At 40.3% G+C, this 27,538-nt stretch overlaps 1 protein-coding gene across 2 annotated transcripts in view; it reads left to right on the top strand.

The window, feature by feature from the left end:
* Positions 1-25,333, top strand: part of LOC142138382 (S-adenosyl-L-methionine-dependent tRNA 4-demethylwyosine synthase TYW1-like) — a 121,776-nt gene extending 96,443 nt beyond the window's left edge. For both annotated transcript variants that reach the window (XM_075195025.1, XM_075195024.1), the window contains exons 14-15: positions 22,056-22,166; positions 25,136-25,333. In XM_075195025.1, coding sequence (XP_075051126.1) covers positions 22,056-22,166; positions 25,136-25,318 — 294 coding nt within the window. In that variant the 3' untranslated portion in view covers positions 25,319-25,333. The remainder of the gene's footprint in view (positions 1-22,055; positions 22,167-25,135) is intronic.
* The last annotated feature ends 2,205 nt before the right edge of the window (positions 25,334-27,538 follow it).

Genomic DNA, 27,538 nt, shown 5'->3' with positions numbered 1-27,538 from the left:
TAAATCATCACATCTTTGCAGGCATGTTCGCACTTTGCGACTAACCACAAATATGAGCGTTTCTCTGCATGGCAACACAATGGACGGTCAGTTTGCTGATCATTTCTTAAATATTGGGAATGGTTTAATGCTGCTTCATCCAGTAACTGGTCTCTTCAAACTCAGAGAAACACTTTGTAACACAGTTGTGTCTTAAAATTCTTTAAATCCCGGGCAATGCCGGGTATTCTGCTAGTTCTATATAAAACATTTCTGCATATTGTGGATGCAGTCTTAAGATTTCTTTATTTAATATGTAGCTTTGACCAGGTAAAATTGATTGAGCACTTTGACCTTTGCCACTGTATCAAATTAAAATAAAAAAAAACGCACAACAAAGAAAGACAAAACCTTTGTTGCTAAAAGTTATTTGTTAAACTGATATTCATTCTCATCTTAAACTTGCAGTTACTAAGACACAGTGCTAAGGGATGATGTTGCTGGGACACTGCAATCCTAATTCATGAATCCTTGCATCTAGGAAACTACTAATGGGCAGATTTAATTGGAACGGCATCCCATAGGACCCTTCTGTGCGATGATATTGCCTGTTTTGCTGGCAATTACAGTACAGAAATATTTGCTTAATTCTCCTCAGATCAAGTCCCCATGCCTAATATGTAGGACTTTGGAGAAGCAATTGTTTTGCACTGCGTACAACATACTCAATGTAGCAACTTGTCTGATCTACTGGATACTGACTGACTCAAATACATCAGGATATTTTGTTGGTATTTATTTGCTTTTATTTTGCTTGTTTTTGTAAATCCCAAGCAGCTGGATGGCGTATATTGCAGATTGCTAATAGACGCCAAAGCGGGTTTTTCCTTGGCAACTGCAGAACATGGCTGAACATCACAAGGTTTAAGTATACACTGATCTCTTGGTAAGTGACTTGGGTGGTGAGATGCATTGGTTGATTTTAAAAGTTTGTTAGCAAGACAAAAAAACAAAAACAAGGACATCTGTGAGGAAACCACATATCAAAAGTGGAGAAGTGAGTTGAAAAAAAAGGCTCACCAAACAAATAGCTATCTCTGAGGAAACCACACATCAATAGTGTAGAAACGTGTCAGGAGGAAGTCCTTTTTGACCTGTGATCACAGGATTTAATTAGAACTCTACTGATCGGATCGACTGACTTAAGGAGAGCTCACAATCTCCGTTGGATTCCACCATCAATATTGCACATTCCCCCTTTTTATGAAGCCTGGAGTGGGGTATGATCGGTAGAACAGAGCGAGAACAAGTTTAAATTGTAGAAGAGTGATTCGGTATGTAGCTCTAGCAGGCGGAGCTAAAAGCCGCTTGCAGGACTTCATGAGTCGGATGTACTGAGTATGATCTGTATCTCCAGCTTGTTATACTGATGGATGTATCATATGAATGATCGTGACTGAAAAAGAAATTGTGATCCACATAAGTGTGGTGTGTATCATACAAGGAATGTGCAGATACCATTGTGTCTTGTACTGTGGGCTAATCCAGTGATCTTATTATCAAAAAGTCCAGGCTATGAATTTTTTTTTTTTTTTTTTCCCCCCCTATATATGCAGTATAGGTGATTTCAACAAAATTGAAGACCAAAATTATTTCAGATTAACGGTTTGGTGGAATATGTTTTGATATTTTCTTTTCTTTTTTAATTTTTTGCCTTATATATGTATTAATAATTTGTTTATTTCATCATCATCATCATCATTTATTTATATAGCGCCAACATATTCCGTAGCGCTTTACAATTGGGGACAAACGTAATAAACTAATAAACAAACTGGGTAAAACAGACAAAGAGGTGAGAAGGCCCTGCTCGCAAGCTTACAATCTATGGGACAATGGGAGATTGACACATGAGGTTAAGTATACATTTTGCATCTTGGCCCAGCCAGACTGCAAAGGTAGGGTGACTCATAAGCTAAATGATCCTGTCACACAACAATGTTATTCCGGGGGTAGTTGTCTTGTGTGAAATTGTGTAACAGGCTAAAGGTAGTGAGGTTAAGATGGTGGTTGAGGAATATTATAAGCTTGTCTGAATAGGTAGGTTTTCAGAGAACGCTTGAAAGTTTGTAGAACAGAGGAGAGTCTTATTGTGCGAGGGAGAGAGTTCCATAGAGTGGGTGCAGCCCGAAAAAAGTCCTGTAACCGGGAATGGGAGGATGTAATGAGGGTGGATGAGAGACGCAGATCTTTTGCAGAACGGAGTTGCCGAGTTGGGAGATATTTTGAGACAAGAGAGGAGATGTATGTTGGTGCAGCTTTGTTGATGGCCTTGTAGGTTAGTAAAAGTATTTTATATTGGATTCGGTAGAAGACAGGCAGCCAGTGTAGAGACATACAGAGTGATTCAACAGAGGAATAGCTATTTGCAAGGAAAATCAGTCTTGCCGAAGCATGTAAAATAGATTTTAGGGGTTTGAGTCTGTTTTTGGGAAGACCAGTAAGGGGGGAATTGCAATAGTCAATGCGGGAGATGATTAGTGCATGAATTAAGGTTTTAGCAGTGTCTTGTGTGAGATATGTGCGGATTCTGGAAATGTTCTTTAGATGTATGTAACATGATTTAGATATAGAGTCAATGTGGGGAACAAAGGATAGGCGTGAATCAAGGATTACACCTAGGCAGCGAGCTTGTGGGGTGGGATTTATGGTCATGTTATCAACAGAGATAGAAATGTCAGGTATGCTCTTGTTGGCGGGTGGGAATATTATTAACTCTGTTTTAGAAAGATTAAGTTTGAGTTGACGAGAGGCCATCCAAGATGAAATGGCAGAAAGACAGTCAGTTACACGGGACAACACAGATGTCGAGATATCAGGAGAGGATAGATAGATTTGGGTATCATCCGCATAGAGATGATACTGAAAGCCAAAGGAACTTATTAGATTTCCAAGAGAAGCGGTATAGATAGAGAACAGCAGAGGACCTAGCACCGAGCCTTGTGGTACTCCAACTGATAGGGGAAGCGGAGCAGAGGTGGCTCCAGAGAAATTAACAGTGAAAGAGCGATTAGAGAGGTAAGATGAGAACCAGGATAGAACTGTGTCTTGAAGACCTAGGGATTGCAGTGTTTGTATGAGAAGAGAGTGGTCAACGGTGTCAAATGCAGCCGAGAGATCAAGGAGAATTAGGAGAGAGTAATGGCGTTCAGTCTTAGCAGTGATCAGATCATTAACAACCTTGGTCAGCGCAGTCTCTGTGGAGTGTTGAGAACGAAAGCCAGACTGAAGAGGATCCAACAGGTTGTTTGCGGAAAGAAAGCGTGTGAGGCGAGTGTAGGCAAGTCTCTCTAGAAGCTTGGAGGGGCAAGGGAGCTGAGAGATGGGACGGTAATTTGAGAGAGAGTTTGGGTCGGAGTTTTGTTTTTTTAGAATAGGAGTAATCACTGCATGCTTGTATAGTGATGGAAAGATGCCAGTAGAGAGTGAGAGATTACAGATTTGAGTTAGAGGTGAAATGAGCACAGAAGACAGGGATCTACCAATTTGCGAGGGAATAGGATCAAGAGGACAGGAGGTAGAGTAGGAAGATAAGAAGAGCGTAGAAATTTCCTCTTCATTTGTGGGGTCAAATGAAGAAAGGGTGTCAGAGGGTAGTGGGAAGGAAATGAGCTGATGGCTTGTTGAGGAAGAGGATACCATTTCTAGTCTGATCTTGTCAATCTTGTCCTTGAAGTAGGAAGCAAGATCCTGAGCACTGATAGTAGATGGAGGGTTCGGGGTGGGAGGATTGAGAAGATGATTAAATGTATTGAAAAGGCGTTTGGGGTTAGAAGCCTGAGCATAGATAAGAGATTGAAAGTATGTTTGTTTTGCAGTGTCCAGAGCATTTCGATAGGAGTGGTAGACAGAAGTATATGTGAAGAAGTCATTAGAGCTTCGAGATTTACGCCAGTGACGTTCTGCTTTACGGGACAGTTTTTGAAGATTTCGTGTTGCTTTGGTGTGCCACGGTTGACATCGAAGTCGACGTGTAGTATGAAGTGTCGCTGGAGCCACTTGATCAAGGGCCGTTGCTAAGGTTAGGTGAAAATGAGGTACTGCCATCTCAGGGGATGAGAATGTAGAGATAGGGGAGAGAAGGTGTTGGAGAGAGGTGGAAAATTGTTGAAGATTAATAGAATTAAGATTTCTACGAGTATGAGGAGGCTTGGTTGAGTTAGACAGTAGAGAGGTTAGAGCAGTGGGGGTGAGAGTGTAGCTGATAAGGTGATGATCCGAGAGGGGGAAGGGTGTATTAATAAAATTAGAAACTGAGCATAGTCTAGAGAAAACAAGATCAAGGCAGTGGCCATCCTTATGAGTAGATGATTCAATCCACTGGGAGAGGTCAAGTGAGGATGTTAGAGAGAGTAGTTTGGAAGCAGCTTTGGAAGGTGGGTTATCAATGGGGATGTTGAAGTCACCCATGATGATGGTGGGGATGTCTGAAGATAAGAAGTGAGGGAGCCATGCAGAGAAATCCTCAATAAATTGTTGGTGTGCTCCAGGGGGACGATAGATCACCGCAACACGTAGGGAGAATGGATTAAAAATGCGAATAGCATGTACTTCAAAAGATGTGAACGTGAGTGATGGGACATTTGGTAGAACTGTGTATGTGCACTGTGGGGAGAGAAGTAGTCCAACCCCACCTCCTTGTCTGCCTTCAGGTCTGGAGGTGTGGGTGAGATGGAGGCCACCATGTGAAAGTGCTGCAGGTGAGGCAGTGTCTGATTGCATAAGCCATGTTTCTGTTATTGCCAGAAGGTTGAGGTTTTTTGAGAGGAAGAGATCATGAACGGAGGTAAGTTTGTTACAAACAGAGCGTGCATTCCAAAGGGCACATTTAAAGGACTTGGGAAGAGAGGGGAGACAGGTGATGTGTTTGAGGTTTGCTATAGAACGGTAGTGTTCTGATGTATGTGTGTGTGAGGAGTGTGGGGGACCTGGATTAGGTGATATATCACCAGCTAATAGAAGCAGAGTGAGCGAAAGATAGGCAAGGGGATTGTAAGATGTGTGGCCTTTTATTTTCTGGCGACAGGTGGAGGCTGTACTTGTTAGAGATAATAAATAGGACAACAGTTCATGGGTGTTAAATAGAGGTGAGTGGAGTAATGCAGGTGCAATATGAACAAATTTGTGTGTTGGTGGAGGGGTGAAAGATGACACAGTCCTAAAGATCATGCCATGAAATGAGACTAAGAAAAGCAATTTGTGAAACATTGTGATAAAAGGGGTAAAAGCAAAAAGCAAGGGTATTTTAAGAATTACCTCTTAGCAGTATTCCATATAAATAGACAAGTAGTGCAGAAATAGGCTGTGGCAGATGCAGCTTATTGCTGGGAGTAAAAGCAAGTCAAATGTAGTCCAATGTTTGTCCAACTGTGTTGTCTAACTGTGCATTTTCGTCCACTTTGTGAGAAAATCCCACTTAGTGCAGAAATCACACACGTCTAACCCCACATACGTCTCCCCATAGAATTATTTCGTTTTATTCCATTATAATTGAAGTTGATGCACAGCAACTTCTATAAATAAGCAGCATTTTTTTTCCTATCTGAGTATACTGATGGTTATTTGAATCGGTTTTGTATCTATATATTATACAAGGCATAGGCTGCTATAGTCAGCGTAATGTTTTTCTGCCCATTTGGGTATAGAATTTTAGTAATCTTTTTAGCAAGACCCTTTGTTGCATTTGCAAACTTAGATGATAATGTTTTCTGTGGGGTGTTTCACAGCCATAGTCGTCTTAAATAAAATACAAGTCCTGTTGATATATAGTTTAATATTAAAATGTGCTTATAGGATATGAGACGGTTCATTTTACCAGATCTGCTGCTGCTTAGGATTTGTTTTTTTGCTGTATTTATGAAATATTTGGACTGACATTAATCTAATTAAATTCCCTCTGGCATAAACAAAATGGGATAAAGGAGTCAATATTGGGTGGATAGAACAAGAGATGGGAAGGAACAAGTACCAAGTACCAGCATCCTGATCAGAGGCGGTTTGTTTTGTTTTTAATGCCATGGTTAATTTGGATTTATTTATTCTAAATAGGTTCTATTCCCAAATGGATTCTGCTTGCATGGACTCAGGTGTTAATCCCATCAGCCTAGTTACTGTAAAATGTAAATGACAGTTTATACTAAGAAATGCAGTGAGATATTGTTAATTGTTTTGTACAAAATGGGCATCGCTCTGTGTTCCATGGGTTAATTGTCTCAGCAGATTGTGGTATAATCAATGCTGTTTAATATATTTATTAAACAGCAAAACATCTTGCGTATCAGATATCCAGACCACTTTTCATCTGTGACACTTTGAAGCAATGTGGCCACAGCAGCTTAGACAAGCACTTTTAAATACTTTTATCCACAATATCTACTTCAGTTGATGCTGTTCTTTCATACATTGGTAATTATGCTTGACAGTTATATTTGCTTACTCTGTAGAAATGTGCTCAAGTTGTAGTTAACTATAACATTCTTTGCTTGTAACTTTAGAATAGTTTGTTTACAGATTCAGTATACGGTATATAATGACTTAATCTAGTCAGTATATAAGGGGTATATGTTGTAATTTCACTCCTGTTTTGCTAAATAGCAATGGGTTTAACCCTCTGAGCCCTTTTATGCTTATTAAGATCTCTTCCCTTTCACTCATTTATTCTGTTCTTTTGCTCTCATTTGTAGGTAATGTCGCAATAATTCCAAACCGTATCATTGTTTATAGTGTCTGCTTTTCAAAATTTTATTGAAACCCTGAACAGAACATCCTAAAACAGTGATGGCTAACCTGTGACACTCCAGGTGTTGTGAAACTACAAGTCCCAGCATACTCTGCCAGCTATCGGCTAGTTATCTACTGGCAAAGCATGCTGGGGCTTGTAGTTTCACAACACCTGGAGTGTCACAGGTTAGCCATCACTGTCCTAAAACCTGCCTGTCAAACCTGTATAGATATTTGTTACAAAAGCCCCTGTGACTGGTTGTTTTCCATGAGTAAGCAGTACCTACACACTGTCCTTTAAAGGGAAGGAAGGATTTCCTGAAGGTTTCTGTCAAGGTGGCTATATACAAACTTCTGAGAAAGCCAGGGGCGATTTATCTGCAAAGACTGCTGGAGCTATTTTATGCTTGCAGCTCTTCTCAGCAAAAGTACAGTGTGCGCAGCTGTGACTAGGAAGCGATGCCTCTCTGACATAACCTGACTGCACCAGTCCAATCACATACTGCTTCATGCAGTGACATAATCAGCCACACTATTTAGCTGCCTGGCTCTCTATTCACCCAGTTGTAGCCACCTGTCCATGGCTCCATAATTCATCAGACAGTTGCTTGGATACGACACACGCTGACAGACTGACACCAGTCCTCCACAAGTTGCCACAGGGACAGCCCTACATGAAGTCTTCAGTTTCAAAAATTGTTGATACAATTTAGGGCTTGTTCAGACGCTGAAGTACACTGTATGTGGTGCATTTTCACTGTGCTGACACATGCACAGCACAGTGGCTATAGAGCAGGCACTGGGATGACTGATGCATTCCTACCGTTCACATACACTAATATCAAGAGTGCCACCTACATGTTGTGGATATTAACACATAACGTTATTTGAATGTAGAAGGAGCCCTCACATCTGGTTCAGAGATCCCAAAGCCTGCTCTACGTTCATTGGCATGTTTGTGCAATCAGCGTGATCTGTCAATCACACTACATGCACAGCCTGCCTTTAGCGATATACTATATATGTGACATGCACCTTTGCATTAACATATCCTACAATTGGAGCACTGCATATGCTGATTTTGAATAAGGGCGCATATATATGTTTCCTCTAAAACGATGTGCATTCATACACTATTTATTGTAAGTTTTTTTTTTTTGTATGGTGGTTTTAAATTTTAGCTACAAAAATTGTGGTTTTACCTTTTTTCTTTTGGCCATTGTCCCAGTATGAAGCTAGTAAAATAGTTTTATTCTTTTGTATATTCAATTGCATTTCTAGTCGTGGCAGTTTAAAACTATTCAGACATCTGTTTTAATCAAAAAGCTAAATAGCGCATGTTTAGAATTAATAGTAAAACATCTTGTGGACTCTTCATTTGATATTTTATTGCTGCAAAACATCTGGAAAATCCATTTAATCTTTACTATGGGGGAATTTTATATATGTTGAATCATATGATCTGTGTTAGCATTAGCCTCAGGTTTTGTGCCTTTTTGTTATCAAGTTTTTGAAACATTGTTTATGATTTACATTTAAGTCTGAATTTAAACCTTTTCAAATATAGAGCAGGAGGTGTGCATCTGGCTCCTGTGAGCTCCAAGTGTCAGCTCCTGGGACAAGCAAACATAAGGTCTCCTAATTTAGCCCAAGAATTGGTGTACTTTAAGGACTGTGGGTGAATCACATTTACTTGTCTTAGCACAATGAACACTGTTTCTGGATCTATCGCTTGTGTATATATAGCGGACACTGTGATTTTACTACTGAGTGAATAAATTCCAAATAATTTAATCACCCAAGTAGATGAACTGCCATCCATTATTTTCATCAGCTTTGTCTAATCTGCAATTCACCCTGCTCATCTATTCCTTCTACATCACACCTACATTTGTGGGGTGTGTCTTGGTTTCTCTACACTAGCCATATGCCTTGGGGTAAGAGACTAACTTTTGTAGATGGGTGGATGGCCAAGAATCCTCACCGGTTAGGTGTCATGGGGCATAGATGTGGTTAGGTGAAGTTAATTTTAATAAGTAATGGACTTTGAAATTGCTGAAGAATGGAAGTATTTTTTAAAATGTTCTGTGTTGGAACACCTGGGCCTTCTTTATCACCTCCAACCTAGTGAGTTGGCAATACAAAGAGATCCCTTTTCTTGTAAACTTCCAAAGTAGTGACAACAAGACATATGCAGTATAATATAGACTTATAGTGAAGTCTAAATATTGCCTGTTTACGTCTCTCCTTATCTAAAATTAGGAAGCAATTCTGGATTTGTATATTTCCAATAATGAAGATTATGCAGGCTGCCAAATCAGCCATCTTAAAGGCATAACCTGCAGTGCACATGACACATCATGTACAGTTATTGTTAATTTTTTTTTTTTTTGAGAAATATTGTTCTAAAACAATTTAACCATTTTCTTCACATAAGTTTTTAATTATATATAGATCTATTTAGATATCACACTTACACACACACACACACACACACACACACACACACACACACACACACACACACACACACACACACACACACACACACACACACACAGCGTGCAGGGGCGGATCTAGACTTTATGTTTAGGGGGGGCGATTTTGCATAATCACGCCCCTCCTTTGCTCTGATTGGCTGGCCCACGTTAAACCCCGCCTTCCGCCCGTGATTGGCCCGCCCCCTCATTGTGATCGCCGGCTAGGACCACTCTGATTGGCTGGCCCACATTTAGCCCAGCCCCCCGCTCGCACTTAGCCCCGCCCCTCCCGTTTTGATCGGCGGCTGGGACCTAGCTTATTGCTGCTAGGGGGTGCGAATGCCCCGATCGCCCCCCCCCCCCTGGTTCCGCCACTGACAGCGTGTGAGACCACATATCTGATAGTCTTGTAGCTGCTCTATCCTAATACACAGTCTGTCTATTTACAAATGTGGTCAGCCGTTCAGTGGAATTTCTGTACACACTGCTTATCACTTGCTCTTAGTTATTTACTGAAAGTAGCTACACATAACTTCTCACTGAATAACCATGTGTTTTATACACCAAAAACATTTAATATTAAATTGGGACATATTGCAATTCTTAATATACTACATTATTAATAATCAGCTGTTTGGGGGTGAATTTTGCATACCACCAAGTATTCTAGACTCAAAAGTAAACTGTATACACAGAAGAGAAGCATCCATCCCTTTAACAAGTTTGGTGCCCATGATGAAGAGTTTTGACAGTTTGCAACATGTAATTCAATCCATAGTGTGGAGTTGTGACCTTGGCATCATAGAAAACCTTCATAGCTTGCAAAATCCTTTTAATTTTATTCTAGATGGTATATGTCACATATAAAAGTTTTTTATATGCAGCCTTAAAGGAGATTTTCTCCATACTAAAAAAAAAAATGACCAACTCGGGTCTCTTATTCTGTGCACACGTTTGGCAGATACCCTCTGGGGTAAATGTATTAACAGTCAATACACAAAATCCATTTAAAGAATTGAAGAGCTGAGGCTAACACAACACAATATCTTATCTGTATTCTCTACAAAATACAACTAGTTCAGCTGCTCCACACTACTAATACACACACCGAAGCTGTAAAGAAGGAATTAATTGCTAATCCCCACAAGGAGCAATGGACAGCACATAAGAAACAGGTCTGAGAGGTGCTTAATAGGTGGATAATCAGTATAAAAAAATCTCAATAAATCATGGCAAAATACATATGCAACAGTCAAACTAGCGATAGTATGATAAAGATATTTAATGACTCAATATATATAAAGTTGTGAAGATTCCTCCCAAGTTTATTTACATGAAAATTTCAAGAAAATATACTGTAATTAGGTTTCCTATGGGAGAGAGACCCGTTTGGATGGTGATAGATACAAGCACATATTTGGTATATTGACACAAGTGATTTTCGTGTAAGTGTATGCACAAAAGGGGAAGTGAAGTGAAGATTTACACATAAAGCACAAGATAGAAGAATCCAATATACTATAAAGAGTAGTTTGGAAACCGCATTGGAAAGTGGATTAGCAATGGGGATGTTGAAATCACTCAGGGTGATGGTGGTGATGTCAGAAGATAATGAAGTGGGGGAGCCATGCAGAGTAATCTTCAAGAAATTGTTGGTTGTGTCCAGGGGGGCGATAGATCACCGCAACATGCATAGAGAATGGATTAAAAATCCAAATGGCATGTACTTCAAAGGATGTGAATGTAAGTGAATGGGACATTTGGTAGAATTGTGAATGTGCACTGTGGGGAGAGAAGTAATCCAACCCCACCTCCTTGTCTGCCTTCAGGTCTGGGGGTGTGGGTGAGATGGAGGCCACCATGTGACGTGCTGCAGGTGAGGCAGTGTCTGATTGTGTAAGTCAGGTTTCAGTTATTGCCAGAAGGTTGAAGTTGTTTGAGGGGAAGAGGTTGTGTACGGAGGTAAGTTTGTTACAAACAGAGCGTGCATTCCAAAAGGCACATTTAAAGCACTTTGGAAGAAATGGGAGACAAGTGATGTGTTTGCGGTTTAACATCTGACAGTCGACAGATTCTAGGGGGTAAATTAATTGAACTGCGTATTTTGCAAGTGGCCAATATTCGGTGACTTTGCAGGGTAAAATTTAAAACAGCAATGTCTTTAAAGGCAAAACCTATAAAGACCTTGCCATTTTAAATCTCCCTTGCAAAGCCACCGAATATTGTCGACTTGCACAATCTGCAGTTTAAAACATCTAATGTCTCTAGGACTCTGTGCGCAGTCCCAATGAACAGGTTATCTTCTCTGGGCTAAACCAAAATTTGATTTGTTAAATTATCGTAGTGGATGTTAGGGTTTTGGGTTTTGTTTTGTATTTGTCATAAGGATTTTGTTATATAAAAATTGAGGTGGAGGTGGTTGAATATTGGTTTTATGGTGGGGTTTTTTTGTGTGTTCATTTTAAATATTTGTGGACTTTAAGGATAATATTATAAATTGCATGTTTTTATAATCTCTTGATGTTCTGGTTTTCTCCCCCAGTCAAAAACATATTGGTAGGTTAATTGGCTTCTGACACAATGGTCTCTAGTGTGTGGTAGGGAATTTAGAATGTAGGCTTCAACGGAGCAAGTACTAATATGAATGATTATATATTCTCTGTACTGTGCTGCATAATATTATTGGCGCTATATAAATAATTTATAATAGGTCATATAGGTGGTATAAACGGCTTAATATTGACTGCTTTAACAAAAAATTAATGTGTTTTTTTGCTTTGATTTGTAGCACAGAGGTAATGTGGCTTGGCTTTGTAGTATACCGTATATGCTAGTGGAAAAATCCCTAGCAGTTTGCAGTAAGGCATTCACTAGCTGCCTAAATATCCCATGTCAGAAATATTTCACTGTCTTCTGCCCACGTATCTAGCATAGGGTGATTTATTTATGAACAATGCATCAGAAATATTAGTGAAAACCTGTGGTAAATTGTATGACTCACACATGAAATGACCATTATAAATTTCCATTGCAGCTAAATGCATTAACTTTGTTGGATATTTTGAAATTTCTTTTTTTTTTTTGATCGCCTCATACCCAGTATTTATGACTGGAACATATTATCTTGTATTTCTAACAATAAAATAAGGAGAAAAGCACACCAGGCTTTAAACTCCACAACCACATGAAACAGAAACTATGAAAGCTAAAGAATGATCTAATCGGATTTTCTTCTAAAATAGCCTGATCACATGTAGGAGTGAGGAGGTAACAGCAAACAGCAACATATGTATGTAGGTATAGTGCTGCTTCTCTAATCTATAAATCTACTTTTGTTTTTTGTTCTAATATTGATTTTATTTGTTACAAATACATTATTTGGGCTTGGTGTAGAAGTTAGCCAAAATCAATGACTGGATTATTATTATTATTATTATTATTATTATTATTATTATTTATTTGTTAGGCGCCACAAGGTTTCCGCAGCGCCGTACATAATACAAACAGGAGACCATACAGGGTGACATAGTACAGAGCAATAAACACAAAGTACCAATACTTCAGAACTCCGGGCAGACATATGAGCGAAGATGGAGTAGAAGAACAGGTATGGAGACAGGAGGGGAGAGGGGCCCTGCTCATACGAGCTCACATCCTAAGGGATTATCATTCTAAGGGCAAAACTATGCTGTGTTAGTTTTCAGCAAATTTATGTATGTAAAACCTAGTAAAGTAGTCACAACCGATGACACAGCTGGACTGCAAAATTATTAAAGGCCCATTAAGTTTAAATGACAGTGTTCTAATATGCCATGCACCAAAAACATCTATAGTGAACACACTTTAAAAAATGCAAGAGCTGGTTTAGGTCACTAAAATGATGATAAAATAAACATTAGTAAGCATTTACACCTCGTACACTCAGATGTTAACTTTACGCGTTCAATGTGCGTCCTTAATGCCTGATAAACAAGTTTTAATGCTAATAGTCTAACAAATAATGTAAGTGAATGGAGCTGTACATACACACTTCCTGAAAACTGTTCAGTTTGCTTTAAGTGAATTTCAATATCGCCTGCAGCCTTCACAAATCTTAATGTTCTCTACAATATAATGCCGTCCTATTCATGAAGTATATATTACACTATGCTGCAGGGAGGATTTTTGTTATTCCCGTTAAAAGCAGGGACTAAGTACAGAATTTTGTCTACAGTTTTAGCGAGTGCTTTTCAAAATCCATGTGTCCTTGGGCTAGGGCAGTACAAGATTTTTATTTATTTATTTTTTAATCGCAGCCAGAAACTACAGCAACATGCTACGGGAATATACTTTTAAAGCAATTTGTATAACTAGAACAGCATAGAATTTCTACTTTTCACAAACGTGTAGCTACTTCCCCTTTAGTCCAGTGGGAGTGATTTGTGGGCTGCCAGTTTTAGTTATTGCAACGATCACATGGTAAGTGTAACGCTTTCTAGTCTCAGAATTAGCCAGGGGCCAATATGCTCCCGTGTGTGTGTAATTCAGCCAATATGCATATTACAGCTAATGTAACGAAGTAGTCTCATGCCTTATGAGTATGCATAACCATTTGAAAAAAAGTAATATGGTCTGGATTTGCTCCACACTCTCCCATGACTGACATAGAGAACGCTATCTTTATATTATTTAAAAGCAGGCCATTATAACATCACAAAAGGATCGAATCACCAATAGTCCAGTCTAAATTACACACAAAAAAGCACACACTAAATAGTGATAATCAGCATTCACTGTGCGACTCTCCTCAATAACTGTAATGACGGTCCCTAACCGTGAGAGTTCATCAATGGATTTTTAGCATGTAGTAATTGAGGTGCTTCAAAAATGCCTCAGAGGAGCTTAACAAGATTTGCAGTAATAAGACAATGGTCAACTGCCATTGTAGCTTATCCTATTTAGGGGTGGTTTTCACACCGTGTGACTTGCGTTGCTCAGCTAAACCCACTACAAAACATTTTTTGTAAAATTGTAGACTAAGCTTTATTAATCTGGATGCAACAATCTGACAGTCTGCATGCACGCAGCTTGATTTATAAAGTCTGCTTCATTCATTTTTTTTGCTATCTGGGGATGAAGGTAAAATTTTATTAAAGCTAGGATTACCACCTTAAAGGTTTGCTAGAATGAATAAAACCTCCCACAAATTGAAAGCTGTTATACATGCCATGCATAAAGAGTAAGTTTTTATGCATATAGGGTATCCCGAGCATAGTGGACGCAGCTATAGCCGCTGTTACTACATAGATAATTGATCTCTCTGATTCATTGTTTGATGCTGCTTTGTGCAATTAGTGATGTCACATTTACTGTAGAAATTGGTGAGCTCAAAATAGTTTGCGAAATTGTTGGTGAATAGATTGGGCTCTTATCCCAGCACTGGTTCACCCAGATAAATTGGGCTTTATTCAAAGATGATAAGCTGCGTATAATATGAGGAGAGCAATAGACTTAATTTACATAGCCAAAAAACATTTAACCCACTCTTTGGTGGGTCTCCTGGCCTTTCTATGAGATGCACTCTTGGGGAAATGGGCTTCCATGGACTTTTCTTATATGGCATTTCTGTATCGTATCACAATCCCTCCGCTTAAATCCTTGCTAATGTTACTGCCTCATGTCCCTTCCTATTTGCGTATGGCACCAGACAATGCTGCCTGCTGTCCCCTCTCCTTTTTGCTTTCTTGTTGGAAACACTGGCATCTAGCGTTTGCATTTACTGTAATATAACTGGCATACAAGCTGGCACGTGAGAATGTTAACTATTCATATACAAGGTCGATGTCCTATTGACACTTACGAACCCTCACACCTCAATGTTCTTCCTTCGTAAAAAAAACTTCAGGCTTATGGGGAATTACCTAACTTTAAAGTGAATGCATTAAAATCAGAAATCCTCCCTCATCTTATCCCCACAATGCTGCAATCACTTAAGCAGCATCAGTTTTAGATGGCAATCGGACAAATATTTAGGCCGTCTTCCTGACCAGACAGTTTACTTGACTTTATGAAGCAAACTTCCCGGTCTTCTCAAAAGACTAGACAACACTTAATTTTGTGGGTTGGGAGAAAATCAGCTGTTAAAATTAATATTTCTCTTACATCCATCTGGGGGACACTCCTTAACCATGGGGTTGAGTCGGGGGGAGGAGTCTGGCACCCAAAGAGTTAACTTTTTTCAGCTGACAGCATATCACCCCCGCCAATTCCCCACATACCTCAGTTTGAATTGGATGCCCTTGGAAGAAGGTCGCACCTGATGAGCTCCAAAAGAGACCGTGAACAGGGTTCACTGGTAATAGGTTTTATCCTTTTCTTTAACAAGTGAACAGCTGGATCAGGGGGGGCTCTGTGCGGCCTGCACTGTGGCTCCTGTGAAACAGCCTATAGACACCTCCACCATAACGGTAGATCCTCCTGAGTGGGCGGCTGCCTTAACACAGGGAGTTAATACCCTTGTAAATCTGTTATCTAAACCAGTTGAGATCCCATCTACATCTGTGGCTTCTCAGGGTATAACAGTAGAAATGACAGATGATTCATTTTCCCCAGGGGTCGGGTTAATTCCCTCCCCAACCCTCCCAGGGGTTTCCCAGATAGGAGAGGTGGGTTGGTCAGCGGTGGCTAAAGGCCTGGACCGGCTTAACCATCTACTGGAGAACCCCAGACACAAGCGTAGTATTAAAAGACGTAGACCAGCTAAAGCGCTGTGGTCAGTGTCAGACTCTGAGAGTTCCTCAGAGGAGGGGGAATTGTTGGACGATTCAGATGTGTCCATTATAGAGTCAGAAGGAAACTCTAGACACCAGGGTATGGAAGATCTGGTAAAAGCAGTTCGTCAGACCCTGGGGTTTGTTAAAGTAGAGGAGACAAAGTCCTTTGACCGCTCTCTCTTTAAGAAAGCTTCTAAGCAGGTGGTCAGGTTCCCTCCCTCAGCTGAGTTGAGGGATATTGTAGAGGCCTCTTGGAAATATCCAGATAAGAGGTTCTCTATGCCAAGGAAGTTTGGCGTATTGTATCCCCTTCAGGAAGAGGATATGACCCGTTGGGAACAGGTGGCGAAGGTGGATGCACCTGTGGCGAGATTGGTTCGTCAGACTACACTACCTGTACCCGGGTCAGCGGCCTTACAGGACGCGACTGACAGAAAATTAGAATCCCTGCTAAAGTCGATCTTCTTGGCCGCTGGTACTAGCCTCAGGCCAGCATTGTCAGATTCAGATTTACTGCCTCTGGCCATGCAACTAAGGGAGGCAGCAGGCTATGTATATGAAGCGGCCCATAATTCGGCCTCCATAGCTTCGTCTATTTCAGCTACAGCTGTAGTAGCTAGAAGGGCGTTATGGTTAAGGACGTGGAATGCGGATTCAGAGTCTAAAAAATCATTAGAATCCATCCCGTATACGGGTGGGATGCTATTTGGTCCAGAATTAGAATTAGACTTGGATTTTACAGGCTTCAGGGGGCAAGAAGACGTCCTTGCCTGTAAATACTCCAAGACCTAGGGCTAGGCCTAGGTTTAGTTCTTTCAGACAGCCTCCTTATGGGGGCGGGTCTGGCAGAGGCCAGACTACCAATCCAGGGGCCGTGGAATCCAGGAGACAGTCCCGTAGGGGAAGGAGAGCTTCTTCCGCCAAGCTGCCGGATAGACCAGCAGCATGACTACCACCCGCCTCTGGTTACAGAGGGTGGGGTGGGAGGACAGCTGCTTGGGTTTGCCCAGCAGTAGACAAGGTCCTCGGTACACGAGTAGGTCCAGGATATCGTGATAGAATTCATGGGGCCAGCTCATCTCAAGTTTTGGTTACCTCGCTGGCTTCTGTCAAATCAGAAAGTCTCAGGGCTGTCGATTTGCTTCGTTTAAACGAAGCTATACAGGCTTAGAATTTCCAGTAAGGGAAAAGGTTTTAGTCACACCCATTCGGGGTGCTAAGGCCAGACGGGTCGTTCAGTCTATGACCGAACTTCTGGAGTCTGAAAGGGTCACAGAGAATCCCTTGTCTAAGAATAAGTTTCTTGAGACTAGTGAGGGACTTAGTACACAGCAGAATGTTGTCTCCACAGGACAAGATGAGGTCCTAGATGGAGTGGACAGTTAGGATCCTGTCAGACAAGAGGCTGTCAGTAGCCAGGTCTGTGAAGCTGCTGGGAAAGATGGTGACATCTTTCGCGACCTTACCCTGTGCAGGGTTCCACCCCAGAGGAGCATTCCAGTGTTCGAGGTACCAGTGGAGGAAGTAGGTCCTCAGCTGGTGGTTGCCACTACAAAAACCGAACAAAAGGCAGGAAGGTCCCAGAGTTCTGCGCAAGAACAAGGGATCCACTGGTAGTGGACGTCCTAGCAAGGCCTTGGGGCTGCAGGTAAAACCTACCCCACAGGGTCCCGTGGAGAGTCAGTCCGGAAGATCGTCCAGTCTTTCTGGTACTGCCAGTAGGGCTGTGAAGAGATCTGCTGACCCTGGGACAGTTCTTGCGTCAGAGGCTGAACCAGCTGAATTTAATGGCAGAGCCTTAGAATCCAGTCTGTGGAGAGCGAGAGGTTTCTCGGGGGCTGTAATAGGCACTCTCCTGAATGCCAGGAAGCCAGTTTCAGCCAGAATTTGCCACCGTATCTGGTATATATATATATATATATAAGTGGTGTAAGAAGAAGTCTTACAATTCTAAAACCTTTGGTCTGGCTAGATTTCTCGCCTTCTTACAGTGTGGTTTAGAGGCAGGGCTTAAACTTGGAACCTTAAAAGTTCAGGTATCTGCTTTGTCAGTGTTTTTCCACAGACGGCTGGCGGAACTTCCGGATGTTAAGACTTTTCTACAGGGAGTGCTTCACATCCAGCCGCCCTTCGTACATCCTGCGGAGCCTTGGGATCTTAACCTGGTCCTAAGCATGTTGCAGGAGCCTCCCTTTGAACCTCTACTCTCAGCAGAGTGGCGGTTCTCGACATGGAAGACAGTCTTCCTGCTTGCTATCGCCTCGGCCAGAAGGGTCTCGGAGCTGGGAGCTTTATCCTGCAAAGAACCTTATCTGGTTTTTCATGAGGAAAGAGAAGTTTTAAGGACTGTTCCGTCCTTTCTCCCTAAGGTGGTCTCAGGTTTTCATATTAATCAGGATATAGTTGTTTCAGTGTTCAGAGAGCAGCCTCAGACTCCTGGAACAAAGACAAATAAATATTTGGACGTAGTGAAGGCATTACGTATATATGTTAAGAGATCTGCAAAGATACGTAAGACAGATTCTCTATTTGTATTATTTGATTTTTCCAAGCGGGGATGGCCAGCATCTAAGCAAACTATTGCCAGATGGCTTACCCTGACTATCAGGGAGGCTTATGTCCGTATTAATCTCCCTGTGCCGAAGCGTATTGTTGCCCATTCTACCCGGTCGGTTGGGGCATCTTGGGCGGCTCGTAACGGAACCACGGCGGACCAGCTGTGCAGGGCAGCCACCTGGTCCTCGGTCCATACCTTTACAAAATTCTACCAATTTAATAGATTTGCGTCTGGGGACGCCTCCTTTGGCCGTAGTGTTCTACGTGCAAGGAGATCAGAGCAGTCCCACCCTTCAGAGGGATTGCTTTAGTAAGTCCCCATGGTTAAGGAGTGTCCCCCAGATGGATGTAAGAGAAAACGGGATTTATACTTACGATAAATCTTTTTCTCTGAGTCCATCTGGGGGACACTGCGATACCCCCCGTCTTTTCGTTGTTTTGTCTCCACTCCCCCCTCTGTTGAGTGGTGTGTCTTGGTTGATTGCCCTTCCTAATGGCTTTTGTAATCAAACTGAGGTATGTGGGGAATTGGCAGGGGTGATATGCTGTCAGCTGAAAAAAGTTAACTCTTTGGGTGCCAGACTCCTCCCCCCGACTCAACCCCATGGTTAAGGACTGTCCCCAAGATGGACTCAGAGAAAAAGATTTATTGTAAGTATAAATCCCGTTATTACCTAGAATTCTGTAGATCAAACTCTTCCGATTTAGGTCCCTTCTCTTATACTGAAAACACTGCAAAGACAAATGCCTACAGTCTGGTAGATGACCCAGAGTATGATAAAAGAAAACTCTTATAAACTACTCTACAGATGGTGCTTGGTCTCCACTCAACTTAACGCAATTTATCCCGACTCTTCAAAATCTTGCAGGAGATACTGCGTCCACTACGACTATCTGGTGGTGGAACTGCTCCAAAGTTGTGACCCTCTGGCGAAGTATCCGTGACTTAGTATAGAATATCACGGACAATGCTTTCATACTTCCCCTCAATTACTCTCCGGACACTGACAAAAATACTGCTTTGATTGTATATATTCTTAATGCCACAAAATGAGCGGTTGCTGCTAATTGGAAGCAAAGTGAACTCCCTGTTATCACCACATTGATAGAATTTGGCAGATATATTGTTTTGAATTTATAATGATCATATTACATGACCGAATTAAATTACAAGTTATCTGAACCCCTTGGTCCCTATTTAAACTTCTCTGCATGGTTACTTGTTTTTTATTTATTTTTATTATTATTTAACCAAGCATGGAGGACCTCTGTATAAGTGAGTTGGTAATACTGATCCAAACCCCACCCTACCCCCCATACTCTCCCGCATTCCTTCCTTTTGTAAAAAAGTTCAACCAAATACATTTAATAAAAAAAAAAAGAAAATGGATCTAATCTCTATAGCAGGCTTTCTTGCAATTGAGGCAGCTAATTTACACTTAATGTAAAAGGCTGTGTATTTTGTCTCTACTACCTTATGATGTGGTTTGGACCAATATTTCATTTTGTTAAAAAAACAAGAAACTGTCTCATAACTTTTCACAAACTGCTGGATATGTCATTTTGAAATAAAGTTATTTAGGTGTTGTGGCAGAGTGTTGTAAGACGAGGAGACAGACAATGCAGAAAATATCGAACAGCTGACTAAATGCCATGGGCAAGTTACAAATCTTTGATGACAGCAGTTTCAGGAAACTTGTCATTAAGAGCCAGAGTAGCTGATATTGGCTGTTTTGACAAACCCGCTTCAGGCATTTAGTGACTCTGCAAAAACACATAACTGTCTTTCCTTATCCTAGAATAAATCTTTCTATGTACAGAGCGTAGCAAGAGCGATCAGTGCACATTTTTAATTGGTCATATAATGCTGCTGCCTGCACTTTAGTATGTAGATGTTTGACATCAGGGCTTGTCCACTTTTTTATACAACCACCACACTCGTCCTGTCCTTAATGTAGAAATTTAGGGGGAGACCCTCACATGACACCACTGAACCATTACCTGAAGTGGAAAGCTGGACTGTAGCTTTCGTTCACAGGCAGCTGTCGTAGTTTTCAGAGCAGGAACACTTCATCTGTGCAGTCTGCCAGGACATCATAGGATAGAAAATGTGACACCTGGTTTGATGGCTACACTTCTATCTAGGCCGGAGCCATGTTGACTTTCTCATTTGCTACTAGCCAATTAATTTGGCATGAATAAATGGAGCCAGTCTCCTAATTCAGGAAGGTACATAGGGTGTTCCATTTGATGGGGCGAGAGTTGGTGGGGTGGGAGGGGTAATTTTGTAATTGCTGTATGACAGGGACAGAACATAATAATGATTCCTCTGCATAGAGATTTTATTCCCCTACACACAGGCACATTACACAGATATGCCAGCAGACTGCATATTACTAAACGTAGATTTTTTTTTTATTTTTTTTTTACAGAGTGTTACAGCCATATAATTGCTAAAATTGTCTGGCTGAACTAAGCCATCTTCTGTGCATTTATGATTATTACTGAGTGTGAGAGGAGCAGAAGCATGTTTACTGTGCTGCATAGGAGCATGTTCACTGTTCTGCATAAAAGCATGTTCCCTGTGCTGCGTAGAAGCATGTCCACTGTGCTGCATAGAAGCATGTCCACTGTGCTGCATAGAAGCATGTCCACTGTGCTGCATAGAAGCATGTCCCCTGTGCTGCATAGAAGCATGTCCCCTGTGCTGCATAGAAGCATGTCCCCCTGTGCTGCATAGAAGCATGTCCCCCTGTGCTGCATAGAAGCATGTCCCCCTGTGCTGCATAGAAGCATGTCCCCCTGTGCTGCATAGAAGCATGTCCCCCTGTGCTGCATAGAAGCATGTCCCCCTGTGCTGCATAGAAGCATGTCCCCCTGTGCTGCATAGAAGCATGTCCCCCTGTGCTGCATAGAAGCATGTCCCCCTGTGCTGCATAGAAGCATGTCCCCCTGTGCTGCATAGAAGCATGTCCCCTGTGCTGCATAGAAGCATGTCCCCTGTGCTGTTGAGAAACCTGTTGTGATTTCAAGATGGTAGGAGGAGTGCCAGGTTCTAACTGTTTGGCTCTCGTAGATTACATGGGATAGGGTCAAAACATTTTCAGTCCACACCAATAGTGAATTTAAATCATGTTTGCGGATTTATAATATGCCTGCGAAACTAGCTAATTTTCTCCAGAGCGTTGTATGTTAACTTTATTTGCAGCATCAGATTTTTCAAACCTGCATGTTAAGTACACTATGATACTACAGCTTATGCACATCTCTAAAGAGAAGCTTTTTGCAAATTTACAAACATCCATGAACCTCATCAGTTTTCTAGACCTAACCTTACTTGTAAAGCCTCAATGTAGCATTTTATGTCTTTGTTTTAAACAACTATGAAACCAGTGACAAATAAGTATCTAATTTGACTTAATTGATTAATTATCAGTTACCATAAGTGTTAATTTGTTTGTGCAAAGTGTAAACTGTATTATTGATGAACATGAATTTATTTTTATAGCAACAAAGAACCGTATACAGGCTGACTCTTGTGAAGGCTTGGAATGTGGATGAACTGAAAGCTTACGCAGACCTGGTAACCATAGGCAAACCAGACTTCATTGAAGTGAAGGTAAATTGCTATTTTTTTCTGTTTGGTAGATGTGCTCAAGGATAATGAGTGGTGAAATGTAGCTATAGTGTAACCTACTGTTAAGGAGACCCTGTCAACAGATTCTGTGTCAATTTTTCGGCTTTTAAAAACTGTATTGAACAGTCAGTTAAGAGAGAATAATAGTATCTCTTCATTCCCAAGGTAGGTAGGAGCCCTATTTGTTGCAATTTTTTTTTTTTGTTTTATGTGAACGGTTGGACTTACTTCACCACCCAGTCTGTAGGGGGGTGGAAGGAGGTACAGAGGAATGTCTTTCCTACACAGTTATTCTTGGTTTCCTTCTCACAGCTAGTAACCGACTGTTATTGACCACTCACTCCTACTTGTGTCACCCTGCCACTAGGCAGTTGCCGACAGCGAATGCGAACGACGCACTAATTATAAGAGAATTAATTTGCCACCCCTGGGCACCTTTGCGGCACCCAGAACCGCATACTTCTGGGCTAGCTGGTATAGCTGCTGTAGTGCCTCTTTGTTGTGGGTTGGCTGGTAATTCCTGACCACTTACTATGGATCAGGGCTGCTGAGTATTTGCAGAACATCGACACAGACGTTAGGTTCAACACAGGACAGCTGGGGAATTTATTAGAGTGTAAGCTCTTATCTATTGATCACAGCAGGTTATAATCGTAGGCAGAATCTTCAAGCAGTGATGGCTTATTGCTCAAGAGTCCTGACAAGGACTTTTACACACCAGTTTGTGGTAAATTACATGGTCAAACAGCTCTTTATATATAGTTTGCCATGCATACCCTGGCAGGAGGTAATCCAGCCTTCTGCTCTGTTCACCAATCCAGGTTGTTTCATGCAGCTTGCACATAAATCAACCTGGAGGGTTTTAACTGCTTTTTGCATTGAATGTTTACCATTCAGTATCTAATATTCTCTAATCTTGCATTTAACACAATTTAACTTCTAAAATTCAATCTGTGATATCCTAAATTGCTTGTATCCTGAGTGTACATTTTCAGACAGGTTCTAAGATACAGGAAGAAAACCTACACTGGTCCAAAAGGTAACGACCTTCTGCTATGTTGGTCACTTCACTCCTTTCGTACACAAACACATTTCCACCACCATGGCTACTGCACAATAAATCAATTAATTTGTAATACACAAAGATAACACTGTATCAAAATCAGTACATTTGCAATGACATAAATTGGTGCACTGCTCTAATAATTTAAATGCTGTATAAATATACAGCATTTAAATCATGAGAGTAGTGCACCAATAAGTTATTTATAAGTGATCCAGCAACATACCACCATGTTTTAGAATGTTTTCAAAGCCTCTGTGTGCTTCCTTTCTCCTTATGTTATGTGTCCATTTATATGTTTCCGACTCAACCTGTGTGTTTATGTGTCCCTCCTTCAGTCAAGTTTCTATAATTTCACACACACGCGCACACACACACACACACTATATATATATATGTATGTATGTATGTATGTATGTATGTATGTATGTATGTGTTCTATTGATAATCCAAAGTGGTATTTGTGTTTTGAATGGACCTTTTTAGTCCCTCTGCTTTTCCTTTACTGGTTTTAAAGTGATATGTCTCGACAATCCATTCCATACAGGCGTTGCATTGTCAGTACATTGATCAGATGTTTGCCATTCCAATGACTGACTAGAATCCCCATTTGAATAAAATCAGTAGGATTTAAACTCCACTGCTAACAGAATCCAAAGTGCTCTTGAAACAATATAGCAGTGTAGCCATTGTCAGGATACAAGGATGTTAGGGCAGGAGCACACTATGTAACCCTAGCATCTTAAGGTTCTTTGGGTCACATAGGCAATAGGAGAGATGATACAACTGCATCTTTATTACAGATGAACAGTACAACGTAAAACAATACCAGAGTTTCACCAACATCCTATAAAAACCACTCGACGTCCCAGTGTCCTATATCCCTTTATTGCTGTATAAAAAGTGACTTGATTCTTTGGCCAGGCCAAGCTGTATTAAAGCATTCTCATGCCAAGTTTTAGTTTTTATAGTTTTATATAGTGACTCTGATGCAATTGCTAGTGCAACTGCAAGGAAGGACAATAGTTTTAATACAGTTCACTATAAGATGCACCTTACCTGAGATGGTAATGAAGTTCTATGGTAAAGTTTGTCTGGCCAAGTTGTATAAATTAAATTCCAGACCAAGCTGTTCTTTTAGTATTTCCCGTTCAAGCTATTTAGCCCAATTGGCTGCCATTATATTTTTCCAGCCAAGTTGCTAGTCCCGTATCTGTTAATGGCGACTTACCAGCGGAGCGGTTGCTGCAGTTTTAGTGTCTTGCAAATCCTGAATACTTTGTATGTGTGTATGTATGTGCACGCGTGTGTGTGTGTATGTATGTACGTATGCATATATGTGTGTGTGTGTGTGTATATATATGTATATGTATGTATGTGTATATATATATATATATATATATATATATGTATGTATGTGTATATATATATATATATATATATATATATATATATATATATATATATATATATATATATATATATATATATATATATATATATATATATATATATATATAGTGAACTTATAAACAAGATATATAAATCCCTTTAACTAGAGCTCAGGGGGCTACTTCTTTGCTAAATAGTATTCTCTTTTTTTATTTGGCTTTTATTAATATATATTTTTAAACAAGTCATTTATAATATTATGAACCTTAAACTTGTACTTTTATGCATATGAACGGTAATACAAGTTTAAATATAGGCTAGATGAAGGTACTTATAAAAAATTACAACATGCAAATATTGCAGAAAAGCTGCTTCAATAATGCTTATACACCAACAATTCAATGTTTTATTGTTCATGTTTATTATACCAACATATGTTTATTTTCAACAGTAGTAAATGGCACATACAAACTCCACTGTCTATCTTTTTCTCTAGGGTGTGACCTACTGTGGAGAGAGTTCTGCCAGCAACCTAACCATGGCAAATGTTCCTTGGCACGAAGAAGTCATCCACTTTGTCCAAGAATTAACAGATCTGCTGCCAGATTATGAAGTTGCATGTGAACACGAGCATTCAAATTGTATGCTGATTGCTCATAAAAAGGTAGGTACTACTTAAAGGACATATTTCATTCACACTGGTGTTTTTATTTGTTTTTAACTAGGTATTTGCAATTGGTCACAATGATTCATTATTGATTTTGATTATCTGTAGATTTGGTTTTAAATAGTGCAACATCAGCATTCAAGTTATTTATTTATGGCATCATTCTGTCATATGGAGCTGATATACTAATGAGAACCTGTCACTTTTTGATTTATATAATAAAAATGCATTATTATGTAGATGTTACAGCGTTTATCTCAGCTTCCACTACAGCCCCATTTCTGTGCTGCAGACTTGTAAAGACCGTGTATTGTAATAAGACCACTCTGCAGCTCCCATTCAGCTCTGAGAACTTAAAACCTTCCAAAGCTTTTGTGTAAATTTTTTTGGGATTGTTTGGGGCTGAAGGAATGTAAGTAAGAAAAAAGGTGCACTTAGCCACCATTCTGTCCCTTTGTTTAGTTAGTAACCCCTCAAGTATATAGTCCTTGGCTTATTTGGGGGCATAGAGATACCAAATATTACACAGCACATGAATAGTGGAACCAGCAGGAATTAAAGTGCATGAGGGGGTGGGGGATAGTCTTTTACTATAACTTGAGGAAAGACGCATAAGCGGCAAATCGGCACAATCTGAGCCTGTACTAAGGAATGTGGGTGCAGCAAACAGGATCGGAGCCACTGAGTATAGGATACACAAGTGTGCGCATGGAATAGGTAATGAAAGGAAGCAGGGTTGACACAGAAGAAATGAGACCGCGTGAGTGGTGGGAATAGGGGTGGGCTTAGGAGGTGAGCTTGATAGGCTTTGATGTTGAATAAATGGATTTTGGAGCCTTGGACAAAGGTGGAAAGGCTATTTTGGAGAAGGAGTGAGCTCCAGAGCAGGGGCAGCACAAGAGAAGTCTTGGTGGCGAGAGGGAGTGGAGGCATATGTGGCTGGAGATGTAGGGGAGAGGATTGGTTGAGGGCTTTATAGGGTAAGGAGTTTAATGTATATCTGGTGAAGGAATATATAGAATGTACATCTGCTGCACTCTAAAAGTATAGTGTCACCAATGTGCAGTCGTCTGCTGTGGTGCTGGGAATGTTTAAAATGTTTATACTTGTTAGGAAATGATAGATAGATAGATATAGATGATATAGATATATATACAGATATAGATAGATAGATAGATAGATCTATATATATATATCTATATTATGATATAGAGATATAAATATACTTGTATAGATATAAATTCCATTTGGAAAAACTTCCTTACTTTTAAGTGTAAGCAGTATTTTGCGAAGATGCTTTTCTGTAGCTTGTTGCTATCTGTAAAGAGCATCTAGACTCGGACTAAACCTCTTCACTGGCTGTAATAGCTATAATGCTATAGAGTAGTTTGCGTTTATACAATATCCACCTGAAATGTTAAACAGCATCAAGAAAATGACAACAGATGTTCATGTCACAATGGCCAAGTGGTTACTAAATGTTGAAAGATATCTATGTACCTGCCCAGGAAACCTATTTTGCATAAATCTAGCAAGATGAACAATTGCTAACCTGCAAGTTATTCATGCAGAAAGTAAAATGCACCGTTGTGCTACAAGTGTAAAGGCAATAAAAAATTGTCTTTGCTGCCAGGCCATTAAAAGTGTCTTGGCTATATTCTGCAAAGCTTATTTTTTTTAAAACGTTCTGGTGTACTTTTTCAAGGTTATTTTCATTTCCTTGCTCTGTTGTCACCGACCTGCAATCTTATTTGTTGCACAGCTGTTAAATTAGAGTGTTTAAATAATTGCAGGCAGCTGTGAAGTGATTGATGGATATATTTAAATTAAGTGAACCTTTGAAGTTCTATTGGAAACAGTGTAGAGGACATTTAGCATGGTTTTTTTTTATTCCTTTTTGATATAATTGTACATAAAGTGTGTGTACTATTTGTTTTTAAAGTTAATTTTTCCCATTTATATTCTGCACTCTAAAAGTTTAGTGTCACCAATGTGCAGTTGTCTGCTGTGGTGCTGAAATAAAGATAGATAGATATTTATAGATTTCTATTTCAAGTTGTCAACGTGGTCTGGTATACAGTGGTACAATACCATCACTTCTGCTACCACCTTCATTGTAAAACTTCCAAATTACAGCTGTGCCACCTTCATAGCACAAATTAACTTCAACTTTCCTCCCACCCTCTTACTACTTTTGAAACTCTCTGTCTGCATCCTCTATAAATGGTCTAA

The sequence above is a fragment of the Mixophyes fleayi genome, chromosome 2, assembly GCF_038048845.1.
Source record: "Mixophyes fleayi isolate aMixFle1 chromosome 2, aMixFle1.hap1, whole genome shotgun sequence".
In the NCBI taxonomy this organism is placed as follows: Eukaryota; Metazoa; Chordata; class Amphibia; order Anura; family Limnodynastidae; genus Mixophyes; species Mixophyes fleayi.
This window is presented reverse-complemented; position numbering and strand designations above follow the sequence as displayed.